Source organism: Amia ocellicauda, chromosome 2 (assembly GCF_036373705.1).
Source record: "Amia ocellicauda isolate fAmiCal2 chromosome 2, fAmiCal2.hap1, whole genome shotgun sequence".
In the NCBI taxonomy this organism is placed as follows: Eukaryota; Metazoa; Chordata; class Actinopteri; order Amiiformes; family Amiidae; genus Amia; species Amia ocellicauda.
In genome coordinates, this window is record NC_089851.1 from 38,611,645 (window position 1) to 38,639,287 (window position 27,643).

The 27,643-nt window shown below is 40.3% G+C and overlaps 1 protein-coding gene across 2 annotated transcripts; it reads right to left on the bottom strand.

Annotated features, from left to right (window-relative positions):
- Window positions 1-2,966: 2,966 nt before the first annotated feature.
- On the bottom strand, window positions 2,967-27,642 carry LOC136771021 (carnosine synthase 1). 2 transcript variants are annotated; one of them, XM_066723437.1, is made up of 9 exons: window positions 27,305-27,642; window positions 17,806-18,037; window positions 16,587-16,676; window positions 14,203-14,699; window positions 13,703-13,907; window positions 9,103-9,185; window positions 7,216-7,444; window positions 6,415-6,677; window positions 2,967-5,945 (listed from the first exon to the last, which is right to left on the bottom strand). In XM_066723437.1, the coding sequence occupies exons 2-9, from the start codon at window positions 18,017-18,019 to the stop codon at window positions 4,734-4,736; spliced, it is 2,793 nt and encodes a 930-aa protein (XP_066579534.1). In that variant the 5' UTR covers window positions 18,020-18,037; window positions 27,305-27,642; the 3' UTR covers window positions 2,967-4,733. The 2 variants fall into 2 exon arrangements, with proteins under 2 accessions (XP_066579534.1, XP_066579535.1); XM_066723438.1 differs by lacking the exon at window positions 27,305-27,642 and adding an exon at window positions 27,091-27,215.
- Between the last annotated feature and the right edge of the window lies 1 nt (window position 27,643).

Sequence of the window (27,643 nt, forward strand, 5' to 3'; positions counted from 1 at the left end):
TAAGGACATTCGGCGCTCAGACCGACCTGTTTGTGTCTTATGGAGCGCGGACACAGGGCCAGGCACTTTCAAAGCAGCGCCTCTCGCATTGGATTGTGGACACCATTACCACGGCCTACGAGTCCACCAGGATCTCGGTGCCGGAACACCTGGTGGCCCACTCGACTCGAGGCGTTGCCACATCGTGGGCCCTTTTTCAAGGCTCCCCCTTGGCAGACTTTTGTGCGGCTGCAGCTTGGGCCTCGCCGCTTACATTTGCCCGGTTCTACAGGTTGGACGTGACAGGACCGGTACCTTCCATTGGGAACCTGGTGTTGGCTGCAGTCGAGCCCCAGTAAAATACTGTTTTATTGTTTGTAGTATTTTTCATTTTAAAAATAAAAACTTTCAAAATTTTAATTCTTGTGATTAAAATTTTTTAAAATCAATTACTAAAATCACTTAAAAAAATTTAAAATCTCAAAGTGATTAAATTCAAAATAACTGAACATGTGCATAAAAGAAAAACAAATGTGCTAAAAGCAAACCTGCTAACCAACAAAAAAATGTCAAATACATTGAAAATAACTGAAAATGAATCGGACAAATAAAAAAAATTAAAAAAAACAAGAAAAATAAAAAACAAACCAAAACAGTCCAATTCATTTAAAATTAAAACCAAACGGCCAATGCATTTGACAAAGAAATATAACAAAAACAACCAAAAAAAACAATCAAACTAGTGTTTTTAAAAACAACTAAATCTTTAAAAACAATTTAAAATTCATTTTTAAAATTCATTTTAAAATATAATCATTCATAAAATAGTTAAAAGATCTTGGCTCGGGCTCCAGCAGGGGGAGGATGACCATCCCCGGAGGTGGGTCCCATCAAGGGATCCTAAGCTCCCCCAGATCTTGTATATGCCAGTTCTTATAGGCTTACTCCTTGCCCCTCTGATGGACCTCCAGATTGACATACTCACGAATGAGTACCATGCCCCTCCGCGCGGTGACAATCGGGTCCAGCTCCTGCTTATTAAAAAGGCAGATGTTCCGTCCCTCCCACAGGGCCTGCTTCACTGTGCAGACGACACGCCACCAGCACCTCAGGGAGGGAGATGTTATTCCCTTGGCAGGGCCATAAAGGATCCACTGAGGAACGGGAAAAACAGGAGCCAGACCCTGCAGGCAGAGGGGCAATCCCTAAAGATATGAGCCTCCGTCTCCTTCCCCAGGCAACCCTTATAGGGGCAGGTGTCATAAGGAGCTATGCCCCTTCTGTGCATGAACACTCGGGTGGGGAGACACCGACTCACAGCCATCCAGGAGACATCTTTCTGTGTATTCGTGAGGCAAACGTGCGTAGAGGTCACCCTGTATATATTAATATTAATATATATTTTTTGGCCAACCTCCTAAAGCTGAGACTGAGTAAGAAAAGTTTGCGTAAGATGTGGGGCACCTGTATTGCAGGAAATTAACCGAGGTGTGTAGGGTATTTAATCAGTATTAAATCAGTAAATTAATCATATACAGGAATTTAATGTAGTATAATTACTTTTATTAGTATAAGTGGTATAAGTATTAGTATATACATATAGATTTGATTTCCGTATATAATACTGTATTTGTCCCAGAACAACATGGCAATGCGGAGAGAAAAATGACTCTGGGAACCTTGACCACTGATTGGTTATGCAAATTACAGCTCGATGCTGATTGGCTACTGACCTACAGCTTGAAATTTCAGCGAGAATGCGTTCCACCATTGAAGTCAATGGGAAATTTTGTTTTTTTGATTTATCATAAATCAATAACTATCGATCCTAGCCCTAAATAAAGCACACACATAAAACATGGTATCATAATGAACCACTGTATGAAGTTTGGGAAGGTAAGAACTGTAGGAAGAGTTAGTGTTAGGATAAACGGCAGAATAATAATAATACGATTTTATAAGAGAACAATACTCTGCTTGTTTTCACATGCAGTCTAACTACTTTATTAGAAAACAAAATACTTATTATTAAAATAATGGTAGGAAAAAGGCTTAAGCATTTTGACCTATGGTCTTCTTCAGAACATATAGTCAATGAAAACAAAGTTCAAATGCTTTGATATTATTATATATATTATTTGATATTATATTGGGCGTTTTTAGCAAATCGTAGCTAATCAGGGGTGGGATCATGGAAATGCAGATTTGATTGGATAGTAGCTGGGAGTTTGCTTGTCTGATTTGTGAGATTTGTTTTTGAGTGAACACAATATGATTAGCCCAATCTGAAGGCCGTTGCACACTGGATCTGATGCCACATTTGGTTATCCGAAAAGTTTTCCGTCAAGGACATGCTGCAGATTGGATCCATTTAAACCGCACCAAGTACACAGCCCTTCCTGTTTCTTACACTAGTTTGTGTTTCACAAGCTACACCTCTTTCTTTACCTCCTCAATTACAATAATAATAGTAATAATAATACATTTTATTTATAATGCACTCTTCTCATACCCAGAGTGCTACAAGTCAAGCAAGAGTCAAAACAGACACAGCAAAAAGATAAAACAGGCAATACAGCAGTAGCAACTCAAACATGCAGACCACAAGGAGAAAAGCAACAAACAATAATCACAATAGCAGCAATTTTAACATACAGACAATACAAAGTAAGCAAGACAACATCAGGTTAGCCAATAAAGGGGAATAGGCAATAATAAAACACTAAGAGGATTTAAAAATGTGCAATTAACAGAGATCCTTAAAAGCTTTTTTTTTTTTTTTTTTAAAGGTGACTTAAGACATTTCTAAAAATGATCAAGTGCTATCCATAACCATGGCACATTGCTACTGAAGGCTCTGTCACCTATTGATTAGATTTTGCAATGGGTCTGCTGAAGAAATAATGAGCTTTTTCATCATTAAAAAAAAAAAAAAAAAAAAAACTCACACAAATGACATCTCACCATAAAGACACAAAAACAGAATGCATGGTTCAACATTCAAGTGTTTATTTGAAACTGCAAATCTTTTTAATTAATGTAATAATATTTTTGTTGTTTATTTGTGCTTACCCACTTTCTAGGAGAATTCTAGTTACATCAGGTACAGTGAGGGGAAAAAAGTATTTGACCCCTTCGACTTAGTACTTGGTGGCAAAACCCTTGTTGGCAATCACAGAGGTCAGACATTTCTTGTAGTTGGCCACCAGGTTTGCACACATCTCAGGAGGGATTTAGTCCCACTCCTCTTTGTTGCACTCCTCTTGCTGATTGATAGGGGATCAAATACTTATTTCCCTCATTAACATGCAAATCAATTTATAACTTTTTTGAAATGCGTTTTTCTGGATTTTGTTGCTGTTATTCTGTCTCTCACTGTTAAAATACACCTACCATTAAAATTATAGACTGATCATTTCTTTGTCAGTGGGCAAACGTACAAAATCAGCAGGGGATCAAATACTTTTTTCCCCTCACTTTAGCATTCATGTTCAGCTCCTCCGCAATAGCTTGCCATATATTGTCGATATTTATTTGTTTTGTATACTTCTTCGAGACAAGCAGATGATTAGCTTTTCCATCAATCCACATCTTCCTATTGTTTTTCATTGGTAAATGTTAATGCTTCATCCATGTAAAAATTAGATGTATCTTTGGATCAAGTGTGCAAAGCGCTAAATGCATTCATGTACTTCCAAAATAGTTTTGTTGAGCCACTCATAGGTGGCCTGCGAGCTACTGGTAGCTCGTGATCGACCTTTTAGAGACCCCTGGTTTATAGTATCCAATATAGCTCCCCCTGAACCTGTACAAGCATTCTAATTCTAGTTCAAAGTACAATACATTACAGCTGTAGTCTTTTGAGCCAGGTAGCAGAAGATATACTAATATGGCCATACTCTCCAAAGGGTTAAAGGTTGACTGAAGAGTATTTCTTAACATAAAAAATGATTAACAGAATACAGTATAGTCATGAAGTTTTGGATATACGCAATGTTTTGAAATGCTGCAGTTTCCAACTGCCTCATAGAAACCAATAGCAAATCTGTAGTATGCACTATGATATTCCTAACACTACGATAAGACACCGCCAGCTGTAGGATCACTTCAAAAGCAGCCTGACATGGTATGACTCACACTTCGCTTCAGTGCCACCAGCTGTTTCAGTTCTGTACAGCCCTTTACTGTGTGCTGTGTGTTGCATTTGATCACTAGGGAATCAATAATCATTTTGATGATTTTGATTCTCCTCGCAGTGCTTATCCCTTCTATAGTAACTTTGGCAAAGGGGAAGCACAAAGGATGCAACTTTGGATCTAAAGTCTGAAGGAAACTGTTTGGTAGAGTTTACTACACAGTACATCTTAAGTTTTCCTTAATTTGCAATGGTTATTTATATCAAAATGATGGTTACCAATTCATTTATATAGCTTAAACTGGGTATTATGCTTAATTTGTTGTTTAGGGGGTATTTTAAAAGTGTTTTATGACTGTCTGTACATAGTATGGTGACCAGATGTGACTGGGTGAGTTCTCATGCATTTTGAATGGGCTGACCATCCTATAATTTCAATTGATTGTGACTGCATTGTACACTCTATTTTTTCAGGCAGTAAAACAGGTAAGTCTACAGTGAAGCTTCTGTAGGATGGGCATTTTTATTAATTTATTTATTCATCAAAGTAGACTTTTTAAAATAATTATTGTTCAGTTGAGCTTTATTTTAACATCAAGTTGAAAAGACTTCTATGTTTTTACATTAGGGGGTCTAGGAAATATTTGAATGGATACTCTTTAGAATCCAGTCCAAGGATTTCGGAGACAATAAGGAGTCTCTTGAAGACTTCCTCCTTGCTGTGGCTAAAGCTGGAAAGGTTAAGGGAGACAACTTCAAAGCCAAATTTGCTGGACCCATCTCTTAATATAATACTATGGATGATTCGGTTTGCCTCCAAGTGTTTTAAAGTTGCAGTGAATGAAGGGTTTTCTAAAGCCTGCAGATACTGAGTCATGGGGGTTGATAGCCCAGCAATATGGCCCCTGGGCTCTGGGGTCCAAGCATGTGGTCGGATATCACAGGCAATTAGAAAGCTAACCAGAATTAGGTCAAACCCATAGACAGCCTTAACCCAGGCAGGCATGTAGATCCCACCTGTTCTTGGGTTGATCTCTAAGAGTTTTGGGCCTGTTTCAGTCATTTTTAAGTCAACATTGAAGACACCGTTCTTCAGGCCACAGTAGATACAGCTCTGGTAAGCTGCAGTGACTAGCTGGTTCACCTTCTCAGGACAGAGCTTAGAGGGCATTATGTGTGATAAGTTCAGAAAATATTGGGATCCAGAGGGCCCATAGTCAGAGACAAATGCAGCCAGTAACTTTCCACAGAAGATGATCAGATCAACAACATGCTTCTCCCCACCCACATACTCCATTAGCATTACTTCTGGTGTTATTCCCAGACTGAAAAGATCTTTCTGCTGTTTTATGCTGTCATAGAATTCCTCACATTGCTGGGGATTCTCTACCATTTTGACACCCAATCCGCCTTCACCATATTCAAGTTTCATCACTGCTGGAAAATCCACTTTCTCTATCACCTCTTGAAGCTCTGCTGGACTGTTGACTTGCAAGCAGGGCACTGTGTAGAGTGAGACATCAGGGAAGTGCTGCAGACTGTGAGCAACTCTTCCCAAGTGCTGCTGGGTGTGACTTTTCTTTTTGGCAATGTTGATCATTTCAACACCATTACTAGGGAGACCTAGCTCTTTGCACAGAATAGATGTCAGAACAGAACAGTTACAAACAAATGTTAAGCAGCCGTTGATATTCAGGTTTGACTCACGTATCATACTGGCTATATTTCGGGAATGAGCTTCATCTTCTGAGTGATCAGTAAAATTGTAATGCAGAAATTTCCACACCAGGTGGATTGCAGGGTGATCTGATTCGGGATTTACCAAGATTATCTAAAAAGGAAAATAAACAAAACACAATTAGGCAGTTTATATGTGGCTCTAACCAGAAGAATGATAATGATAAACAATGTTTTCTTCTTTTGAAGTAGTTGTAATTGATCTCATATTTCCAGAAAGATTAATTTGCGTAAACAAAAAATATCCCATTTTACTACATGGCCTACTAATATTATTTCTATTATATACAGCTCTGGAAAAAATAAGAGACCACTTAACATTGATTTCTGAACTTGGAGTGGTCTCTTAAATTTGTTCCAGAGCTGTAATTGTTATGCTTCATTTACAAATGCTATAGTCATGGGGGCTAGCAGTCAACCCTGATATCTCACATCCCAGCCATGCACACTACCTCTCTCCAAAAAAGGTTGCTTCCTTATATTTGCTCCAAGGCTGTATGCATTACAATTTAATTTAGTCTTCTAAAGACAGATATCAGGCTTCAGATGTCTATACAATTTACCCTGATGTTTTGCTTCTTGGCAGTGTGCCACACGGACATCTTCAGGGACCCTCCTGCTCCGATTACGAGTATTGTCTTCCCGGCTATGAAGAAGGAGTGGGCTCTTTGGCACATGGTCTGTAGGAGGGGTTCCACAGTATGGGCCAACCTTGGGAGCATCAGGAGACTGAAGGCTGTGCTGTAAACCCCTCTGTGGTGGGCAGTCAACCTCAGGAGAAGAGGGCGCAGTTTTCCATCCTGCTGAATCAGTGCAAACTCCACCCCTGGAGAGCAACAGCACCAACAAGCATGACAGTATTGCATCATACAATGCATGCAACTTTAAAGAACCAGAATCTGAACTTAAAATCTAACTCTTCACATACGATACTATAATTACAGATGGATGAACAATAAATTAGCAAACTGAACTTTCATCAGCAGTTTGTACCCGTTTCATGTATAAACTGTAAAAACAACTCTAAGATCTAATTGACTACCCTTAAAAAAAAAAAAAACAGTTTGGGAACCTCCGAGTTAGCTGAAACACTGCGTCAACAACACAAGGATGTGACGCGTCATATGCCGGAATTTGTTTTCCTGCTCCATTCACACAGACCCGTTCCCAGAATTTAGCTGGCATTTAGACTAGGTCCCAAGGTGGAAAACTGCTGGTGTCGAAATGCTGGCATAAACACATTCACACAGACCTTGCCGGCAACAAAATACCACCAAAAACCCAGCATTTGTTTCAGTGTGAATGGGGCTTAATTAACTACCCTTTAAAAAAAGATTGAAGACTAGATGCCATAACAGCAGTACCTATCAGATCAGTCTGAGCTCCAGCTCCACCCTTGTCCTGGTCTGAGAGCTGTGACTGGTAGTCCATGACAGCCTGCATAGCTGCCTCAGCCCACTGTTTAATGATCTGCTGAATGGCAGTGAGGTCGTCTTGTGTGAAGCCCCACTCCTGCAGAGTGACCTCCAGAGTCTGCAGCACAGTGGGCCTTGCACTGGCTGGAGCCTCCGCCTTATCCACCCAGCACACCACCTGAACACAACAACAGAGCACTGTAAGTAGTAATATTATGTTAATAGTACTATTTATTCCTGGTCCAGGAGGACTACAATGTTAGACATTTAATATGAAAATCCTCAATGGATGAAGAACAGGAAACAGTTCAAGTCATTATGAGCTCATGAAGGATGTTTTCATACACAAGCAGATGTGGTTTCTATTGAAGAGTATATTCAATCAAACCTGATTTTCATTTACTGCATTGAGCACAATTCTTGTTTATTTAGCTGTGTCTATACTGACTGGATATAATTAACATTTTATAACCTATTTTGGATAAACTAACAGTTTTTGAGATGTAAATAATGTGAATATAGAGTGATAAAAAAAAGTTATTTTTAATTATTATTCTTGGAACAAATGTTTTTAGTAGCTCTAAAAAGCTTTAAAACAGAATAACTGTTTACGTTTAACAACATATATAGATATACAGTATATGTGTGTGTGTATTTTTTTTTTTGTCTTGACATTTTATCAAATGAAAATAAATAAGCCTATGAGGTGTAACCTAGCATTTGGAAATAAAAAATATTAAAATTGAATTAAAAAAACAAAAACAAACAATTTATTCACTCAAGCTCAGGGGGTTAAGAGTGCTGAATTTAAGCAAGCTACCAATCATACACTACTATGCTGACAAAACACAATCTGTAAAATTTCTAGAATTGACAGAAAGTTACGGTACTTATTACAGTAACACAAGTGTCATAATGTAACCTTTACAGTAAAATCTGTACATTGTAATTATTTTAGTAAATTACTGTAAAATCTGGGAAGTTACTGAATTTTTAGTGCCTTATAGATACACAGACCAGTTTGGATTGTTTTTCAATCATACACACATTTCTGCCTCTTTACAATACAATGCAATACAATAATACTTTATTGTCCACACAATGTGGAAAATTGTCTCTCCCCTTGGCAACTCAGTATATCACTTCTGTACCTTATCACAGCCCATTTCACTAAAATATTTAGTGCTGGCACAACTTGGGCTGGTTAGGATTCAATCCTGACTAGAAATGAGCGTCATAACCAATGAGCAATTATACCGCACTGTGGCAGTATGGACAAAAACTAACATGAATTTTACTGTGAACTACATTCATGATTTTATTAATTAACTGCCAAATACACCATGTTATTAAACATATCTCTATGCGAGATATCTCCAATTACAGTATTAAAAAACTAGTCGGCAAGACCAGTAATTATTTCAGTACAATATTTTGCTGACTTTTGACTTTGCCCACCAGCTACACATACCTGGAAAAGAGCTGCTTTTCTGCAAATCAAAGACCATTAACACCAGACAATGGGTGTCCTAGAAATCTAGCCAATTTACAGTTTTGTAAAAACATCACAGTATTGTACAGTAATGAATAAAGTAATATACAGAGGAATGTACAGAATTTACAGTACTAGTATCTTTAAGAGTGAAAATAAGTCAATGCATACAGTACTTCACATCACACGTTGTCCCCCATGTCAGGAATGAACACTGGAAACTGGTCGCTTCTTACATCACACACAATGACCTGCTTTCCATCTTCATGTTCTATCACTCATATGGAGTCCATCTCCCTGTGCCTCGACACCTCAGTGCAATATTGATCTAAATCATACTGAACCTGTGATAGCTGAGGCTGATCATCTGCAGCACGGCATACGGTGGCTCTGATGCGGAGAGCAAGTTTTCTTAATACCTCAGGAGCTATATGAACAAATATAAAAAAAAAAAAGAAAGATGCCATGTCAACTTTTTACTTTTATTGTATTAAACCTATATTGAACAGGGTTGTATGTACAGGAATAATATTTTAATTAAGAACTTCATGCAACAATGTTCTATACTCAACAAAAATATAAACACAACATGTATAAAGTGTTGGTCCTATTGTTGTGCTTAATTAAGATACAGTGAGGGAAAAAAGTATTTGATCCCCTGCTGATTTTGTACGTTTGCCCACTGACAAAGAAATGATCAGTCTATAATTTTAATGGTAGGTGTATTTTAACAGTGAGAGACAGAATAACAACAAAAAAATCCTGAAAAATGCATTTCAAAAAAGTTATAAATTGATTTGCATCTTAATGAGGGAAATAAGTATTTGATCCCCTATCATTCAGCAAGATTTCTGGCTCCCAGGTGTCTTTTATACAGGTAACGAGCTGAGATTAGGAGCACTCTCTTAAAGGCAGTGCTCCTAATCTCAGCTCGTTACCTGTATAAAAGACACCTGTCCACAGAAGCAATCAATCAGATTCCAAACTCTCCACCATGGCCAAGACCAAAGAGCTGTCCAAGGATGTCAGGGACAAGATTGTAGACCTACACAAGGCTGGAATGGGCTACAAGACCATCGCCAAGCAGCTTGGTGAGAAGGTGACAACAGTTGGTGCGATTATTTGCAAATGGAAGAAACACAAAATAACTGTCCGTCTCCCTCGGTCTGGGGCTCCATGCAAGATCTCACCTCGTGGAATTTCAATGATCATGAGAACGGTGAGGAATCAGCCCAGAACTACACGGGAGGATCGTGTTAATGATCTCAAGGCAGCTGGGACCATAGTCACCAAGAAAACAATTGGTAACACACAACGCCGTGAAGGACTGAAATCCTGCAGCGCCTGCAAGGTCCCCCTGCTCAAGAAAGCACATGTACAGGCCCGTCTGAAGTTTGCCACTGAACATCTGAATGATTCAGAGGAGAACTGGGTGAAAGTGTTGTGGTCAGATGAGACCAAAATCAAGCTCTTTGGCATCAGCTCAACTCACCGTGTTTAGAGGAGGAGGAATGACCCCAAGAACACCATCCCCACCGTCAAACATGGAGGTGGAAACATTATGCTTTGGGGGTGTTTTTCTGCTAAGGGGACAGGACAACTGCACCGCATCAAAGGGACAATGGACAGGGCCATGTACCATCAAATCTTGGGTGAGAACCTCCTTCCCTCAGCCAGGGCATTGAAAATGGGTCGTGGATGGGTATTCCAGCATGACAATGACCCAAAACCCACAGCCAAGGCAACAAAGGAGTGGCTCAAGAAGAAGCACATTAAGGTCCTGGAGTGGCCTAGCCAGTCTCCAGACCTTAATCCCATAGAAAATCTGTGGAGGGAGCTGAAGGTTCGAGTTGCCAAACGTCAGCCTCGAAACTTTAATGACTTGGAGAGGATCTGCAAAGAGGAGTGGGACAAAATCCCTCCTGAGATGTGTGCACACCTGGTGGCCAACTACAAGAAACGTCTGACCTCTGTGATTGCCAACAAGGGTTTTGCCACCAAGTACTAAGTCGAAGTGGTCAAATACTTATTTCCCTCATTAACATGCAAATCAATGTATAACTTTTTTGAAATGCGTTTTTCTGGATTTTTTTGTTGTTATTCTGTCTCTCACTGTTAAAATACACCTACCATTAAAATTATAGACTGATCATTTCTTTGTCAGTGGGCAAACGTACAAAATCAGCAGGGGATCAAATACATTTTTCCCTCACTGTATTATCGTATGTAGACAATGATGGCAGTCATCAACGATAATGTACATCATTGATGATAATGTTTAATTTACACTTTGCTTCTTGGCAGAATCGCAGTGTGCGGGGGGGGGGGAGGATGGGGAGGCGATGCACACCTTTTGGAATAAAATTAATATTTTAAAGAACAATGTGCACTTCATAAAAAAAAGTAACAAACGTGTTTTCAGTTTTGTTTGTGGATGTTCTGTGGCAAGAACTTTAAGTTCTTAAATTATCATAAATTATTATGCTGGCGATTGTTGGGGGGTACTTGCAGATCGGGTTTAGCTGTTGTGAACGAGAATGGGGGGGTGGAGCATGTGAGCTTGTGATTTAAAGTTTTTCGGATGTTCCGTTTTATGATTTTTTTCCCCATTCATGAATATTAGGCTGGTAAGTGTAATCTCTATTTTTCACTTTCCTTTCGCCCATTTTGGAATTGCGTAATCTTAATTTCAGATGACGGTTCATGAAGTTAAAAGCACTCAATAAAAAGTTATCCATTTAAAGCCCCGCCCACAGCAAGTTAAACTACCATTTTAACAGCGATGATAGCTAAAAAGGTCACTGCATCATCCAATTAGCTAAGAGATAAGTAGTGCATTACGTCATACAAACAAACATGGCGGTGCCCATGTCACCATGCAGGAAGGATTGAGAGCGTAGAACAAATGCTGCTACTGTGGATTGTTCGTGGCACAGACTGTGTTGCGATTGAGGTTTGTTACCACAAGACCTGTTATGCCAGTTACACAAAGTTATTGAAAAGGAATCAAGCAGAGAGGTATTTTCAAAATGAATATGTTTATATTATTTATATATTAACAGTAGAAGCGCTGACATTTCATAATACATACAATTTCTGCACCTGCATAATGTGTGGCTCCTTTATAAAACAGCCGTGTGACGAAAATGAAAAACAAATTGTTGGATAAAACTTAGTTTTACATATGAACATCACACAACATGAAGTGCTTTGAAATTGCTCCATCTGTCTATTACAGCTGCGTACATCAATGCCGAAAACGTGCTTTTCAACACTACAGTGCATTTGAAACAGGGCTGTTCATTAATCCATAATACTGAAATATGACAGTATTCATAGTCATAGTCCTGTATCTTGATTATGTGCACATTTCAACTTTTTACATGTTATTCAGAACATATTCAAGGTTAAGAAAACAGAAAAAATTGTTCCATGTGGGGTGGAACAAAACTCTTTTTATAGATCTTCTATGTACTACAGCTACCGGTCTATGTTTGATTTTTGGCACTGCAGAGAACCCTGAAATAATTTTACAAAACCTAAAATAGTCTACAAATGCCCATTGTATTTTCTTGAGTCAAACAGAATGACATTTTATTCTTGCAGCACTTGCTCATGAATGACACATCTCAATTACTGTATTTGACAGAAAGCTTTACCCATATAAGTTTTATATATTTTAAATATGTTGACAAATAAGAAGTACCCCCACACAGTTTTTTTAACTGTCCGCAGGTGATATTCTGAGGTTAGTTTAGAGACAGTTCCTATGGAAATGTGTTGATGCTACAGCTGTGAACAACCTGACAGACACCCTGAACACTGTCTCACAACACAAATTGTTTAATCTTATATTGCAGCTGCAGGGTATTAAGCACAGCTTTATATTGTAGAAAGAAAAACAATAAATACAACACATGTAAAGTCACGGTCTCTCAGGGGAGGACCGCAGGGCAAGGGACTCGGGTGCAGTGTTTGTAGAGTTGGCAGACAGGACACAAGGACTAATCAAGGACATGGTCGAGGTCACAGGCTATGGTCAAGATCAAGGAGGTCGAGAGAGAGACAGGAATAGGACAGGGAACCAGAGAGAGAGACAGAGACACAGGACAGAGAGAGAGAGAGAGAGAGAGAGAGCGAGCGAGACAGGACTGGGAGCAAGCACGCAAGAGAGAGGAGAGGCTGGGGACAAAGAGCTAGGGAGAACAAGGAACCAGACTTGGAGACACAGGTAGAACTGACAACACTTCACCCTGAGTGAGTGCAGTGAGGGGTTTATAAAGGGAAGCAGAAACTAGGAAGGCAGGAGCAGGACCAATGAGAGCAAAGGAAAGGAACAGAAGTGCACAAGGGTGTGTAGGTATGTTAATTGAAAGAGTGACAAAGGAAAGCAGTGAAGGGAGAAGGAAAAGGCAAGGGAACATTGGCAGCCACTAGTGGGGAAAGAGGGTAAGGGCTTGAAACCATGACATGTAATGTCATTAAAAGATACAAATAGTCATAAAACATATAGGTTTATGCGTGCAACACTTAAATCCTCCCCCTCCCCCTTCCCCTTCTCCCTGGGGTGCACACCTGCACAACTCATACCTCAACCCCCCCACGAGCTGATACTATCAGACATCGCAATGCTTGAATGTCCATCATCGGCAATATGTAATTTTTAATATCACCCAATACTAGTTGGTCTCATGTAATTTCATCTCATGAAACATTTCCAAAAAATTTTCTATAAGACCATAAAGCTTATTTCTCACATTTTGTACATACATTTCTACATCCCTGTTGATAACCATTTCTCATTTGCCAAGATAACCTGACAGGTGTGGCATATCAAGAAGCTGATTAAACAGCATGATCATTACACAGGTACACCTGTCAGTGTCAGTGCTGTACATCCTGTTCTGAAATTGGGAAATGAGGGTTTGAAAGGCTTTGATTTACCTTTATAAGCTATGCTCTGTTCCAGCTTCAGTGGTTTCTGAGGCTGGACCGACTCATAAGATGCGGAGATGAGAATGGACTCTCCTTCCTGGATCCTGGGCAGGAGAGCTAGTGTGGCACTGAGGACTCCTTCCCTGTCCCTCTTCACAAGGGTCGTCTCGTTATCACAGGAATACCAGCCCCCACCAGAAGGCTGAACGATAACCTACAGAGTTAAAGTCAGAAGTGCTGGATGGTTAGGCCTCAGAAGGCTTGTGCACCACTTCCACATTCAAAACAACACCAACACCAAGTTTGTAAAGTACAGTGTGAGGGGATGTTTATTTTTCATTCAGCATTTTAAACATCTTTTACTGAAAGCTATGTTTGGGACAAGATAAAACTATTTATCTTAATTATATTCTATTAGCCTCTATTGATACTGTCAGCTTTTCTTTGATTGAAACACTTTCTGGATTAGGTTTATTCAGCATCTTGTATCACACAGGAAACACACTTACTTCATGGCAGCTCTGTAATTCTGGATGTTGAAGAAATGTGTCGATGGCTCCAGGCATAAGCTCTTGCAGTTGTTCTTTCAACTGGACTGAAACTACTGTTATGCTGGGGTGTGGGGGCCAGGATGTGGGGGGAGGGTGGAAGAAGAAAGCCAGGGTTTGGGGTATGCCCACCCCTTTCTGGGACAGCAGCTGGCGAGTCAATAGCATGTTTTCAGTGATCCTGCTCAGCTGTGGAGAGCCACAGGCTGGACAGTCCAAATCTGCCTCCAGTTTGCTGTCCAGGCATGGTCCCTCTTTATCCTGGGCTTGGGTGCTGTAGCTGCCCAATGAGCTCAGGAAGTAGCTGACACGACAGGGAGGTTGGAAGGAATCAAGGTAAGTGTGGCCCCCTGCTTCAAAAGTGATCGCTTTATGGACACGGAGAGAGAAGAGCCCAGGGTGCTCAGGGGAAGGGATCTTGGAGAGCCACGTGGAGGACAAGCAAAGCAGCATGTGGCCTGTGAAGACGGTGATACAAGACATCAGGCACCATTTTGGGGAGGGCATGAAAGGTGTGATCTCTCAAATGGTACTTCATGTGCTTTTGTTCCCCCTATCTATTCCCCAAGCCTTTGAAGAAATGTTGAGATGTTATTAACTGTGTCAGTTCCAATTTTGCTCTGAATTCAACATCTTTGTTCTTTATTGTTCTAAATTAATTCAAATTAAAGATCAGTTTTCAACACATTGTATTTTTCTAGAATGTTCATCTCAGGGTGTTTAAATTTAGACAATCTTGACTTTCGTACGTGGTCATATCTTTTTACCATAATATACACCGATAAGCCATAACATTATGACCACTGACAGGTGAAGTGAAGTGTCAGTGGGTGGGATATCTTAGGCAGCAAGTGAACATTTTGTCCTTAAAGTTGATGTGTTAGAAGCAGGAAAAATGGGCAAGCGTAAGGGTCTGAGTGACTCTGACAAGGGCCAAATTGTGATGGCTAGATGACTGGGTCAGAGCATCTCCAAAACTGGAACCCTTGTGGGGTGTTCCCGGTGTGCAGTGGTCAGTACCTATCAAAAGTCGTCCAAGGAAGGAAAAGCGGTGAACCGGCAACAGGGTCATAGCGGCCAAGGCTCACTGATGCACGTGGGGAGCGAAGGCTGGCCCGTGTGGTCCGATCCAACAGACAGGCTACTGTAGCTCAAATTGCTGAAAAAGTGAATGCTGGTTCTGATAGAAAGGTGTCAGAATACACAGTGCATCGCAGTTTGTGGCGTATGGAGCTGCGTAGCCGCAGACCAGTCAGGGTGCCCATGCTGACCCCTGTCCACTGACGAAAGCGCCTACAATGGGCACGTGAGCATCAGAACTGGACCACGGAGCAATGGAAGAAGGTGGCCTGGTCTGATGAATCACGAGTTCAAGGTGTTGACATGGCCTCCAAATTCCCCAGATCTCAATCCAATCGAGCATCTGTGGGATGTGCTGGACAAACAAGTCCGATCCATGGAGGCCCCACCTCTCAACTTACAGGACTTAAAGGATCTGCTGCTAACGTCTTGGTTCCAGATACCACAGCACACCTTCAGAGGTCTAGTGGAGTCCATGCCTCGATGAGTCAGGGCTGTTTTGGGACCTACACAATATTAGGCAGGTGGTCATAATGTTATGGCTGATCGGTGTATACATACAGTCATAAACAAGTAGGCTAAAAGACTAAACTAATGGAAGCAGCATAATACATGGTTAATATAAGCTACATCGATTAATTGATAACCATTATTTGACATAAATAGCCTTTGCAAATTGTAGAAAACATAAGATGTACTGTATATAGAACTGTATATAGGTATATATACCTAACTTTTTCCTTCTGTATTTTTTAAGATCCAAAGTGGAATCCCTGGTGCTTCTCCTTTGCCATAGTTATTATCGAAGGGATAATAACAAATAAGGGATGGAGCAGAACTCATGATGTCCAGCTTGTAAAATTGCATGAATGTGTGCGACATAGACCAGCTTGCTGGAGCACAGAACTCATATAAGGGAACACTTTTCAGGGGTTCCAAGAGGCAGCCACACCACTTTATGTATTTGAAACTTTGTGACTGCACTGTATTATGTCTCTGAATAATGATAATCCCCCAGCTAACACACAACGTTGTATAAAGTTGACGCAACCTAAATGTCGTTGCTACAACGTTGTGGCAACGTGCGTTAGCAGGGCTTAGATGTAGTGTCACACAACAATAAATAAAGTAAAACAAATAGAATAAGTCGTGCATTTTTGCAGTTGAAAATGAACCGTTGTTAAGGTGAATTGAAAATGCAGGAAGCTGATTGCGGAAAGTTTGTGAGAAAGGAAATTATTCTTAAGTGAAAAAATTAAACCTACCAGAACAGAGCCTGCCACCTTCCAAGAGAACAGGGAGGTACTTATCAGGTGAGGACAGAACACAGATCGCCAGTTCAGATGTTGTCAGAGCTGCAAATAATAATAACGGTTTATGATATGCCACATACAATATCATCAGCAGCACTAAACACACATTACAATTTGTATCACTTACTTGACTGGTCTGGGCATCTTATTCATTGTGATAGGCTTGCACCCCTTCCTGTTTTATAAGGACTTTGGCAAAAGAAATGTATGTACTTTTACTGTCCTGTTTTAATAAAGGCGGTTTTAACTTCCCCTAGGATTTTAACATTTTTGATTTTTGTCAGTGATTAGTCTCTTTTAGTGCAGACTTTTTGCCCTGCACTTGTATACAAATCTGTGCTGTTGGACATTGTGTTTTTCTATTTAGTGATAAATTAAATATTATTGATTGTGTAGCGTTATGTTGGGTGTATTTGGATAAGAGCATTTGGGCTCTGAGCTGAAGCACTTGATCTAAAGAAGACCTCTCCCCCCCCAAAGTTATCAGATTTCCTTAGCTCATCAGCTTGGAACTGGTTTGCATCAAAGTGACAGTTTTGGGGAGGATGGCACCGAGAAGAGGCCAAATAGTTTGGAATTCTGCTATGAGATGTCTGGAGAAAGGGGCCTGTAGGTGATAAAAACTCTTTGAAGTGGACGAGAGCCGAAATCCCGACATAGAGCTACGAACCCAGGCCAACCGGCATTTCCAAAAGATGGCATGGATTGACATCAGTCATAAATCAAGCCCCCCTCCAATAGGACACTGGGGGCTGAAACCGAAATCCAATCTCAAGAACTCAGGGACCAATCACCTATTGATCTGACAGACTATAAGGAACAGCGGACAGTCTTTCTCTCTCTCTCTCTCTTTCTCACCTGAACCAGAAACTCGCTGCCACAGCTCAACCTGTAGCTCTGTTGCCAGAACCGGAACCAGAAACCAACCAAGTCTTTGCCGGCAACAGAAGAGTTAAACTGGGAGAAGGAGATTGGGCCGTACGAAGAATTCTTTTAAAGGACTTTATTAAATAAAGAACTTTACAGACTGCGCTGCCCGCCTGTGCCCACCTGATCAGTGGAATTTTACAGCTGGACAATTGACTAAGTCGACTGTTGTCTGTTGTCGTCCCCCCCCCACAACATATTGTTTTCTGTCTCCATAGACAAGACATTTCTGAGAGCCAGTTACCTCGTGGTGTTGTTGTGCGGTCTCTAGTCTCTGGCAGCCCCAGCTCCAGTAGTATCTGCTGTAGAGAGTGGTACAGCTGTTGTGCTGACTCTGCATCCTCCTGCTGAAGATGAGAACCATCTCCCCCATCATGGCTCAGATGCTCAACCACATTGTAATGAGAACCTTGAACTGTAGCTTCATGGTCAATCTTTGTCTCTGCAGTCTGTTGCATCCTGGTATTGGAGAGAGCCTGAAAATGACAATATAGAGAGGGATATTAAGTACAGCAGTTTTGGATGCAATATGCCCTCCTTTGCCATGGCCCAATAGGTCTACAAAACAACCTTGCAAGCTTGGGACCCGTTTTCTGATTTCAGATAATCAATCTTGCATCAGCAACTCTCTGATCTTTCAATTTGAAAACAGTTCCCTAATGGGACGTCGAAAGGAAAAGTGTGAGCATCATAACAAAAAGAGCAGAGAGGATCTCAAACCTAAAATACACAAGAAAACCATGGTAGAGCATTTAGTTATAGGGCCCTGAAACTGTGGAACGATCTTCCAGACAATGTAAGAGATGCCCCATCTGTCTTAGACTTTAAATCACGGCTGAAGACTCATCTGTTTAGTCTCTCTTTTTCTAGCCCATAGTGCTGCTGGTGTGCCATGGACACACAAAGCACAATTGTTTTTAGAAATGTGCTCCGATGCTGATCATGCAATGCAGGACAATGTATTTTTGTCTGCAGTGCATGTCAGAGCACAAACCAAGCCATGCAGTCCAAGGAATTGTCTGTAGACCTCCGAGACGGGATTGTATCGAGGCACAGATCGGGGGAAGGGTACAGAAACATTTCTGCAGCATTGAAGGTCCCAATGAGCACAGTGGCCTCCATCATCTGTAAATGGAAGAAGTTTGGAACCACCAGGACTCTTCCTAGAGCTGGCCGAACAGCCAAACTGAGCGATCGGGGAGAAGGGCCTTAATCAGGGAGGTGACCAAGAACCCGATGGTCACTCGGACAGAGCTCCAGCATGTCTCTGTGGAGAGAGGAGAACCTTCCAGAAGAACAACCATCTCTGCAGCACTCCACCAATCAGGCCTGTATGGTAGAGTGGCCAGACGGAAGCCACTCCTCAGTAAAAGGCACATGACAGCCCGCCTGGAGTTTGTCAAAAGGCACCTGAAGGACTCTCAGACCATGAGAAACAAAATTATTTCGTCTGATGAAACAAAGATTGAACTACTGTCTGGAGGAAACCAGGCACCGCTCATCATCTGGCCAATACCATCCCTACAGTGAAGCATGGTGGTGGCAGCATCATGCTGTGGGGATGTTTTTTGGTGGGAGGAGACTAGTCAGGATCAAGGGAAAGATGAATGCAGCAATGTACAGAGACATCCTTGATGAAAACCTGCTCCAGAGCGCTCTGGACCTCAGACTGGGGCGAAGGTTCATCTTCCAACAGGACAACGACCCTAAGCACACAGCCAAGATAACAAAGGAGTGGCTACAGGACAACTCTGTGAATGTCCTTGAGTGGCCCAGCCAGAGCCCAGACTTGAACACGATTTGAACATCTCTGGAGAGATCTGAAACTGGCTGTGCACCGATGCTCCCCGATGCTCGCAATTTGGCCCTTGTCAAAGTCGATCAGATCCTTACGCTTGTCCATTTTTCCTGCTTCTAACACATCAACTTTGAGGACAAAATGTTCACTTGCTGCCTAATATATCCCACCCACTGACAGGTGCCATGATAACGAGATTATCAATGTTATTCACTTCACCCGTCAGTGGTCATAATGTTATGGCTGATCGGTGTGTAATTATATATTATATATATATATATATATATATATATATATATATATATAAAATTTTGCATATAATTAAGTCTATAACGATAGTTTCTGGGGAAAAAAATAACTCTTTGGTTGCATTAAAAGACAGTATTAAGACAGCTCTGGTGGAAATAGCATATTTCTGAGAGAATAAGGATATACATCTAATTTTATATTACTAATTATCAGGGGTGTGAAGTACAAAAACTTTGTTACTGTACTTAAGTATGTTTTTCAAGTATTTGTGATCTATTTAAGTATTTATTATTTGCAGTGTTGGGGTCGTTACTGATAAAAAGTAATATATTAGTATTACATATTAGTGCATTTGAAATGTAGCACATTATATTTCCCGCTTACATGCCTTCCTTTGGCCCTTCGAAAAACTATGTGACTAATCTCCATAGTCTGGTGTTTTTTTTTAAATGCATGCCAAACAAATAAACTGTCACTTAAGGTTGTTGGTTACCTTATTTTTCAGGTCAGTAGACAACTGCAAAATTATCTTACTTCCACTCAAGTTCAAATCACAGTAATCTGCTAGTGGTCAAATGCTCTTAACTGTGTTACAATTAAAACAGTAAATACAAATAGTGTGGAAGCACAGTAGAGATCACTGTGCACTCTCCTGCATGGAATTCACTGCAAAGGAGGCTGTTCATGTTCAAAATAAATAAAATCTGTAAAATAAACTAAATATTGCAATTTGCTAGCTTCATTATAACAGTTACCAAAACTAACAGCACTTACCCATTTACTTTAATTGACATAACCTTTCAACATATATGAACACACACATTAAAATAGTGAAATCTCTAACCCATATCAGGAATAAAAAAGCAGAAATATTGGCAAAAGCTTTTGGTCACTGTTGTCTGTATGAAACAACATGAACCTTGAATGAAAAAAGTTTTATAAATGAAGAAGGCGATTTTGCGTATAGAAAGACACACAAGTGTCTTCTGCATGTGATTGGCCATGTTGAATAAATGATTGACAAGCATTTCCTGAAAAGTTACTCCAATGACCAATGCCAGCACTTCAAATGTTAAGCTCTGTGCATTACCCCAAACTCTGATTTGTGCCTACTTTTAACTTTTTAATAATTGACTTTTTACTTTACATTTCCAACATACCCTGTTACCATTATACTAACTGGAGGGAGGAATTAAATAGGCCTACACTACTGGTCAAACGTTTTAGAACACCTCAATTTTTCCAGTTTTTATTTAAATTTATGCAGTTTAATGTCTCAATGTACTCTGAAACCCTTAAGCTGCCAAACCCCTCTGGTACCCTTAAAAGGTCACCAAATCTGTGTGCTTCTATTTAATCCCATGTGTACTCTTCACTGTTGTCTTGTTTGCCAAATGTTTGGTATTCCAAGAAAGCTGAGACTCCCGTTTTGCTCTCTAACACGTCGGACCCAAATCTCCCATAGGTGTTCAATTGGGTTGAGATCTGGTGACTGTGAAGACCATAACATATGATTCAAATCATTTTCATCCTCATCAAACCATTCAGTGAGCCCTCGTGCCCTGTGGATGGAGGTATTGTCATCCTGGAAGAGACCACTCCCATCAGGATAGAAATGTTTCACCATAGGATAAAGGTGATCACTCAGAATAACTTTGTAATGATTTGCAGTGAGTCTTCCCTCTAAGGGGACAAGTAGACCCAAACCATGCCAGGAAAATGGCCCCCACAGCATAACAGAGCCTCTCATTACTCGCCCACTTGTCGAGAAAACTAGCCAGCTGAGTGTCTTTGTGACTGAAGCTCGTTCCATTCGTGCCCCAATAATGACCCCTCTTTCAAAGTCACTTAGATCCTTTCCGCTTGCCATCATGATCCAAAAATCGAGGTCAACTGGGCCTGCTCAGCATTTTTATAAATGCCACAGAGCATGATAGGATGTTAATTGATTAATTGTATCATACATCTGCATTCATTATGTTCCTCCTCTCATTTATTCAGGTTTTTCCATTAATTTGTCACCCATCAATAAATCAAGAGGTATATGTCATTAAGAGGAGTTGCTTCTAACTGGAGTGAGGTTGTTAGTGGAGTTCCACAGGGATCAGTACTAGGGCCTTTGCTTTTTCTAATTTATATTAATGATGTGGACTCTGGGGTAGTTAGCAAACTTGTCAAATTTGCAGATGATACTAAAATAGGTGGCTCAGCAGATACAATCTCGGCAACACAGGCTATTCAAAGGGACTTAGATAATATTCAGTTGTGGGCCGACATCTGGCAAATTAGATTCAATGTGGACAAGTGCAAGGTAATACAAATGTCCACTATAATTACACTGGGAGGAATAGAACTAGATGAAGTAACGCATGAGAAAGACCTAGGAGTCTATGTGGACTCCTCACTTTCTCCATCCAAACAGTGTAGGGAAGCAATAAAAAAGGCAAACACAATGTTAGGGTATATTGTCAAAAGTGTAGAATTGAGAACAAGGGCAGTAATGTTAAGACTGTACAATGCGCTAGTTAGAGCTCATCTGGATACTGTGTACAGTTCTGGGCTCCACACTTCAAGAAAGATATCGCTGCTCTAGAGGCAGTTCAGAGGAGAGCAACCAGACTTATTCCAGGTCTGAAGGGAAAGTCCTACTGAGAGACTGAGGGACCTGAACCTTTTCACCCTGGAACAGAGGAGAATACATGGGGACTTGATCCAAGTCTTCAAAATCATGAAAGGCATCGACCACATCAAATCAAAGGAGCTTTTCCAGATCAGCAGGGACACACGCACCCGGGGACACAAATAAAAACTGGGCTTCAAGGCATTTAAAATGGAAAACAGGAGAAAATTCTTCACACAGAGAGTTGTCACAATCTGGAACCAGCTCCCCAGCGATGTGGTAGAAGCTGAAAGTTTAGGATCATTTAAAAATAAACTGGATAGGATCCTTGGATCACTTAGTTATTAATGGACACCAAACGAGCACGATGGGTCGAATGGCCTCCTCTCGTTTGTAAACTTTCTTATGTTCATATATACAAATGCCCAGAATCTTCTTTTGAAAATACAAAAAAAACTAATAAATTGGCTGTTTGGGTTTGCCGTGTTGGACTGTGTATTTCTTAATATTAGCAGTTTTCTTTTGTGTCTATTCTGTTATTTAGGTTGAAAAGGCGATTTAGACATTTAGGTTGACCAGCTGAAATAAACTTGAAACGTCTTCATCTGTACCTTCACCCCCTCGCATTAACATTCTCGTGATAAACTTCTGCCTCCCACTCTCGCTGTCATAACTGTCTACAATACTAATCAATAGGCACTTTTACACGGCCATTTCTGATCCGGATCAAATGCATCTGAACATTTGATCAGGATCAGTGGTGTTGCTTTTACACTGCCATTTGATCAGGATCAACTTTCAGCCGCCACAGGGGTCTTCGCATGCGCACTAGCACGTCCAAACTTCATTATATGCTTATATTAAATTAGTCCTTTAGAACACAGCTATATCAAAAACTGTCATTTTATCTCGTTGCGAATTATTCTAACAAGTAAAACCAGCGCACTTGCATGTTTTTCATTTTAAATAAATATACACATTTTTTTTTTTTACAAACATAGAATAAGTTACTTTTAGCAGCTGAAGCATTTTCAATTAAAATAGAATTATATATTTTTGCCAACATAAAATAACAAGCGATTTATTGTTAAAATTAACAGTATTTTATTTATAATATGGGCAGTAATAGGTCTTCACCCCTGCCTCTAAAACACATGCTGCCGCAGTGCATGCCTGAAATTGAGCCGGTCACGCATTTACACTGCCAGTGCATTTAATCCAGATCTGTACCATCAAAACATCCCCATCTGACTGCTTTAAAAGTGCTCTCATGTAGCGTACACTTCCAGCGCACAGCCATTTTCCCTGTCATCTCTAAGAGACGGGTTGTTGTTTTTTAACATACAAAAAAAATCTTGTTTGTTTGTTTTAAAAGCTTTTTGATTGGTTAATACTCATGAAAATCCTGTCTGCTATTGGTTAAGTCTTTTGTGATGTAGAAATGTCCAATGAAAACATTTTTAAGGCTAAAGTGGTGGCAGAAAATTGGGCTGAAAATCAGCCCTGTAGTTCTCTGAGGGTTAAAATATACCTTCACCATTAAGGCAAGACTAATCAACCAACCGGTCATGCAGAAAGACAAACACTTGCTGACCACGCTGAAGGGTTAATTAAATACTGCTGTGTTAACAAGGATCATTGCCAGATGAGTCTCACCGGTTACACATTGATTCAAATGGTTTAAACATTTATTGGATCAACATTGAGTCAAACGGTAGGGTTGTAAAAATATTAAGCTTTCTCCTTTATTTCGTAAGAACTAAAACATTATTTTCATTGATTTTGGGATTATGCCAGTAGATTATAATGTTTTCTTATTTACATTACATAATATAACGCTATGGGATCTGGGAATAACAAAGACTTTTATTAGGCAAACTGACATGTTTTATTGAAAGAACAGCAGCAACAGGGAGGACTAGATGTACACATTAAAGCACTAACTACTGTGCTAACTTGGAGCACGTTATTAAATCAGCTACTGTACCTGCAGTACACAGCACAAGAACACTGTATTCGGTTATAGTACCGCTAGCAGAAGCACTAAAGAAATAGTGTTTGAAAATATGAATGAGTGAAAGTATTTCAAAATTGTCAGGAACTCAATTTGTTGTATTATTGTTCCGCTTAACCTTTATGTTCTGGTGGTATCCTGCCAGTATCGAGTATCATGATACTAAAATTAGTATTGGTATCTTCAAGCAAAATATTGGTATCGCCCAGGTATCGTAGAGCACATGGTTCAATACCAAAACCCAAGCCATTTCAAGTTTACTTACAGACCAATTTCAACTGAAGGATTTAAATAGTATATTTTTCAATAAACCTTTCTGCACTTGAAAGCACTAGTGCAAATGCATTGATTTACTTTAAGTAGCTGTTCTCACAATGTGGTGAAAATAATTTGGACTAGTAGCCTAATCTTTTTGTTTGGCTAGTAAAAATGTCAGGCTACTAGCCAGCTGGATAGCACCAAAAGCCCTAAAGTTCCAGCCCTATAATAAATTATATATGAAGCTGTATTTAATAACCCGCATATGCGATAGAAACTAAAACTGTTTCTGTTGTGAGACATTGGAATTGGTGTTGTCAGGTTGTTCACAGCTGTAGCATCAACACATTAACCACTGTCCATAACTGTCTTTGAACAAAGCTCTTTGAAGACGCTGGTGTAGCTGCTGTCAACTCTGGTCAAATCATAGTGCACAAAAGTGGCTCACAACTTAGTGTATCATTTACTCGCAGGAAGCACAAGACGCCTATCAGTGACTTTCTTTAGTGCCATTAATTAGGTGTTGGCTATCTGCACAGTTACCAAGCCGCATTGCTTTCTGCTCATAGTCAAATACATTCTCCCATTATTCTGTTTTGTTACCATTTTCTAAAACATCAAGTTGAAAAACTATGTGGGTCTAATTCTTATTATTCAACATATTGAAAAACATGTAACACTTAGGCCTATATGACCCCCACTTAGCCACACAGCTAGGGGAGAGATGTAACAAACCACACGTACTGTACTAGTCTATCCTGAGCTGTCCCAGTAGGGGTGTGTTCTGGTCCTACATAATTACCTAGTAAACCCTGCACTGGATCACAATCAGTAGCGTACTGCTGCCATCACCTGGAAACCCGCGATACTCCAAGTAATGAAGAGGGGGGTGCAATAATTACCAAAGTGTGGCCAAAACCTAGCTACACAAATTATAAAGGAGAAGAGGCACAACAACCATTACAAATCCAGAACGTGGCCTCCCGAGTGGCCGGATCCGGCTCATGAAATTTGCTGATAGTGACTGGGAACCCTCAATGGAGGCGCACAATTTGGGTTAGCGCCACCCAGGTTAGGGAGGGCTAAATCTGCCCGGGTCTGTCTCAGCTGGATGTTAACTAGCATCCCCTGCTGGCTACCTGGGCCGGCTACCCTCCCCAATAGAACCCTTACTCATTAAGCTATCTATACTACCACATATACATATATATATACACATATACATATACACACATTATATATATATATATATATATATATATATATATATACACATATATATATATACACACACACACACACACACACACATACACACACACATATACATACACACACACACACACACATTTGTATCTCGTATTCAGATTATTAAGAATAAACACACTCATCCCTTTGAAACACTTCCTAGTTCTGATTAATTAATGTCTAAAATGCCTTACACTGTACAATTATATTCGCCTATTATTCAGCCCCCCCCCCCCCAATATTAGCATAACAACCCATAAATAACACACATCATAGAAAAACTAAAACAATTCACACAAATTATGAACTCCCTCAATTATAACACACTTAATTGTAATCTCCATAGTGAATAAATAAACTGTTAAAAAAATAGTGATCCAATAGTAATGTACACACCTAGTCTGCTTTTAAGATAACGCTTACTGGACAGATACGTCATACAAAACAGTGGTTCTAAAGGAAAGTTAAAGACGTAGGAAACAGGTCTAACCAGCCACTAATACGAAATAAGGAGGAGGAGGAGGAGGAGGAGGAGGAGGGAAATGCGGGAGGAGAGACGGGCTTGCTGACTCTTCAGTAATCACTTCCAGGACTTCCTCTTTCACTGGCCGTCCCTTTCGTGAAACATCAGCACAATACACAGTGTGTGCCCAATCTCCCCGCACAGCTTTCACAGAAAGTACAGAATCAGCCCCACAATAGGAGCCCATCCCCTGCTTTCATTCTCACAGGACTTACATTACTGTGACATGCATCACATCCTCATAATGAAGGAGTAAGCTACTTCCATTACAGAGGTATTGGGACCTGGGTTCTTTGGAGCTTGACTAATCTTGTGTACTGCAATATAATAATCAATGGAGGAAACAAGCTTATACTTGTGTAATCTATAAACTTGTGCTATACTTGTAAAAAATAATCATATAATTATGGCTGTGCCTCCATCCAGTAAGGTTCTGCGGTACCACTGAGCACAGTGAATAGCTTACCAGAAAAACATTTAAGCTGGATTTTTTTTTTTTTGTAACCCATTTCCATTACCTTAATGCAAAATAAACATGAACAGTAAATACTACAAATTACGATTAAACCTTCAATTTTATTAACAAACAAAATCTAAACGAAAAATCAAAAATAGTGGTTGTGATTCAACACTTTCACTCAGTACTGTACAGATTAAATCACAGAATGCACTGATATGAAAAATAGCAAACACTGTTTCATAGGAGCAACGCTGGTCTCAGTGGTCAGCTCTCATCTGATTGGGATCCCTTCATTAAATAAACCAACACCTCTCATTCCCAAAAACGCAGTGACATAAAGCGTGCCCCGAAATGCTCACCACGCCTATGGAGAAAAACAGCAGGGAAACTATTGCATTCTTCCTTTGTCCAAGTGGACATTATTCGCTCTCTTCACTCCAGTCACTGCATGCGTTTACACCCACTTCAAGTCCGACTGAAGTCTTTACTTCTGTTATTAGACATTAGTCAGTGCCCTAACTTGAAAAGTGTATACAATGAGGTCGTTGCTTTTTCTTTTTGCCCTGCACTCACCAAATGGCGCCTCGCTTCCACTGGACTTTCTGCCGTCTCCGTCTGCAGCAACTCATCCGATTGTGCCCCTCAGGGCGATGACACGCTAGTCCGCTTCTGGGGTCGAGATAGTGCGATATATCGATCAAGCTTTCGGGAGATTTCTCTAGCAAATCACCCCCGCCTTTCTTCCGTGCAGGAAACACTAGCCAGTCGAACTAGACTATACTGTCCAGCTCCACCAGAGGCTGCAGTGGTCTTCTTATTCATCCACGTTGACTATTTAAGCATGAGATGAACAGGTTAAATCACCATGGGCCACGTCTTTCTCTGCGGACTCGTGACGAGAGGCATCTCTAC